The sequence below is a fragment of the Salvia hispanica genome, chromosome 1 (genome assembly GCF_023119035.1).
Source record: "Salvia hispanica cultivar TCC Black 2014 chromosome 1, UniMelb_Shisp_WGS_1.0, whole genome shotgun sequence".
Classification (NCBI taxonomy): domain Eukaryota; kingdom Viridiplantae; phylum Streptophyta; class Magnoliopsida; order Lamiales; family Lamiaceae; genus Salvia; species Salvia hispanica.
Window position 1 is genome coordinate 39221248 of NC_062965.1, and position 3047 is coordinate 39224294.

The 3047-nt window shown below is 46.6% G+C and overlaps 1 protein-coding gene across 1 annotated transcript in view; it reads right to left on the minus strand.

The window, feature by feature from the left end:
- Positions 1–1630: 1630 nt before the first annotated feature.
- Positions 1631–3047, minus strand: part of LOC125196309 — a 2577-nt gene continuing 1160 nt past the window's right edge. Inside the window, exons 2-3 of the mRNA XM_048094771.1 lie at positions 2245–3026; positions 1631–1788 (exon numbers count right to left, since the gene is read on the minus strand). Coding sequence (XP_047950728.1) covers positions 1631–1788; positions 2245–3026 — 940 coding nt within the window. The remainder of the gene's footprint in view (positions 1789–2244; positions 3027–3047) is intronic.

Genomic DNA, 3047 nt, shown 5'->3' on the forward strand with positions numbered 1-3047 from the left:
TTATTCTACTCAAGTGGTCTGCTACATTGTTTTCAACTCCCTTCTTGTCTTCTACCTCCCAGTCGAATTCTTGTAGAAGCAGCACCCATCTGATAAGTCGGGGCTTTGACTCCTTCTTCGCAATGAGACACTTGATCGCCGCATGATCAGTATAGACGATGACTCTATATCCCAGTAGGTACTGCCTGAACTTCTCGAATGAATAGACAACCGCCAACATCTCTTTCTCGGTGGTGTCATAATTTCGTTGGGCTTGATTCAGGGTTTTTGATGCATAGAATATCACGTACCTTTTTCCATCTATCTTCTGACCCAGCACGGCCCCCACTGCATAGTCACTAGCATCGCACATCACCTCGAAGGGGTGATCCCAGTCAGGAGCCTGAATGATCGGTGCAGAAATCAATTTTTCCTTGCAATGCTCATCGAAGACGAACTCCACCTCGTTTTGGAGAAGCCTGGTAAGAGGTTGGGCAATCTTGGCGAAATCCTTGATAAATCTTCGATAAAACCCAGCATGGCCAAGGAAACCTCTTATTCCCTTCTGATCAGTAGGGAAGGGTAGTTTGGATATGACATCCACTTTAGCTTGATCCACCTGGATCCCCTTTTCCAACACCACGTGTCCTAGAACAATTCCTTCTGTAACCATAAAGTGGCATTTCTCAAAGTTCAAGACCAGACTCTTTGCTTGACACCTTCCTAGCACCACATCCAAATGTTGCAAGCACGAGTCGAAAGAGTTTCCATAGACAGTGAAATCATCCATAAAGATCTCTATACAATCTTCGATCAAGTCCGAGAATATGCTCATCATGCACCGTTGGAAAGTACCGGGGGCGTTGCATAGGCCAAATGGCATGCGCCTATACGCATAGGTTCCAAACGGGCACGTGAACGTGGTCTTATCCTGGTCCTCCGGGTTCACATAAATTTGAAAGTATCCACTGTACCCATCCAAAAAGCAGAAGTACTTCCTCCCAGCCAGTCGCTCCAGCATTTGATCGATGAATGGCAGGGGGAAGTGATCCTTCCTGGTTGCAGTGTTCAGCTTTCGGTAATCTATACACATTCGCCACCCAGTAACTAGTCTGGTGGGCACTAGTTCATTCCTCTCATTCTTAATTACCTGGATCCCTGATTTCTTGGGGACCATATGGATTGGGCTAACCCATTCACTGTCTGGCACCGAGTATATAATGCCCAGTGAGAGCAACTTCAAGATTTCCTTCAGTATCTCTTCTCGCATGTTTGGGTTCACCTTTCTTTGAGAGTCCCTATGCGCCTTGGCTCCATCCTCTAGCCTAATGTGGTGCATGCAGACGTCCGGGCTTATACCTACCAGGTCCGTAAGGCTCCATCCAATAGCCTTCTTGTTCTTGCTCAGCACAGTTAGTAGTCTTGCCTCTTGCTCTTCAGTCAACCCGCTGTTGATGATTACAGGGAATGAGTCTTCCTCCCCTAGGTAGGCATACTTAAGGTTTGCTGGCAACTTTTTCAACTCCACTTGCGGGGGTAGTGTGTCTGTAGGTAGAGGGTTCATCTTTGAATTCTCCTCTTGTTCCTGTTCAGCATCTGATTTTTCCTCCATATTGGCCCGTACCACGGCCCCTACGGATCCTACTAGTTCCTACTTCTGACAGAATTCCATAATTGCTTCTTCGATCTCTTCGTCAGTCAACCCTCGGCTACTGATCAGATCACACCATGCGGCTACTTCCACATCAGCCTGGGCATACACATCCAAGGTTTGGAGCTTTTCCTGCAATAATTCGGTCTCAAGAAATTCTTGGACTAGGGGGTCAATTACATCAACATAACATAGATTTTCAGAATCTATTGGTCTTTTCATGGCTTCATTGATGTCAAAGACAAATTTCTCACCATTGAAGTCAATGCATATTGTCCCCTCGGCCATATCCACAATTGTCTTAGCCGTTCTTAAAAATGGTCTTCCTAACAATATCCCGCTAGACTCCCTAGCTTCTGGTTCACTCATTTTAATGACATAAAAATCAGCGGGATAAGTAAAGTTCTGTATCCTGACCAACACATTTTCTAACACACCCTCAGGATTGATACATGACCTATCAGCCAGTTGGATCAACACCCTAGTATTCGACAATTTTACCCCCTTTAACCGATTATAAATGGATAACGGCATAACATTGATAGATGCTCCTAAATCACACATTGCATGCTCGATTTTCACATCTCCAATCGTTATAGGTAGGGTAAACATACCTGGGTCGGCTCTCTTGGGTGGTAGCTTCTCTTGTACAATGGCTGACGCTATTCCCTCCACCATGATCTTTCCATCCTCCTGGGCCTTCCCGGCTATGAACTCCTTTATAAACTTCCCCAGAGGGGGCAGTCTCACGGCTTGGAGGAATGGTATGGTGACATCCAGCTTCCCAAAGATCGACATGAAATCCACAGGGTTTTCCTTCTTCCTTTTCGTCACAAACCGATATGGAAACGGTTTTTCTCCCTTAGCCTCTCCAGTCAGTCCTTGTGGAATTCCCTTTGGCTCCTCCTGGGCTTGAGGTTCCGATGTGGGTATTACTCCTCCCGGTTGCTCATTCCCAGGTTGTGTTTCTTCCTCCTTTCCCTCCACGGTAGGCTTCTCGTTTAGAAAAAACGGATCCTCCATCTGAGGCAGAGGCCTCTTGAGCTCTTCCGCTGGAATGACGTCGCTCAGCACCCTTTCTCTATTAGACTCCCCAATAGGGTTCTTGAGCTGAGGTCCATTATAGGCTGTCCCGGACCGCAGTGTAATCTTGATCACATTTTCCTTCTCAGGTACATGGACTGTAGATGAGAGTTTCCCTGAGTTCCCCTTCATTTCGCCCACCGAGTTAGCGAGCTGGGCCAACTGCATGTTCATCATATCCATATTTGCCCTATGCTCCTTCTTGGCACTTTGCATTCCTTGCATTGTTTCATTACTGGACTGCAAGTCATTTTTAATGCTTTGCTGCGAGGCAAGCATCTCTCCCATCATGTCCTCCATGGACCTCCTCGACCTGTTGGGGTGATGGAATTGG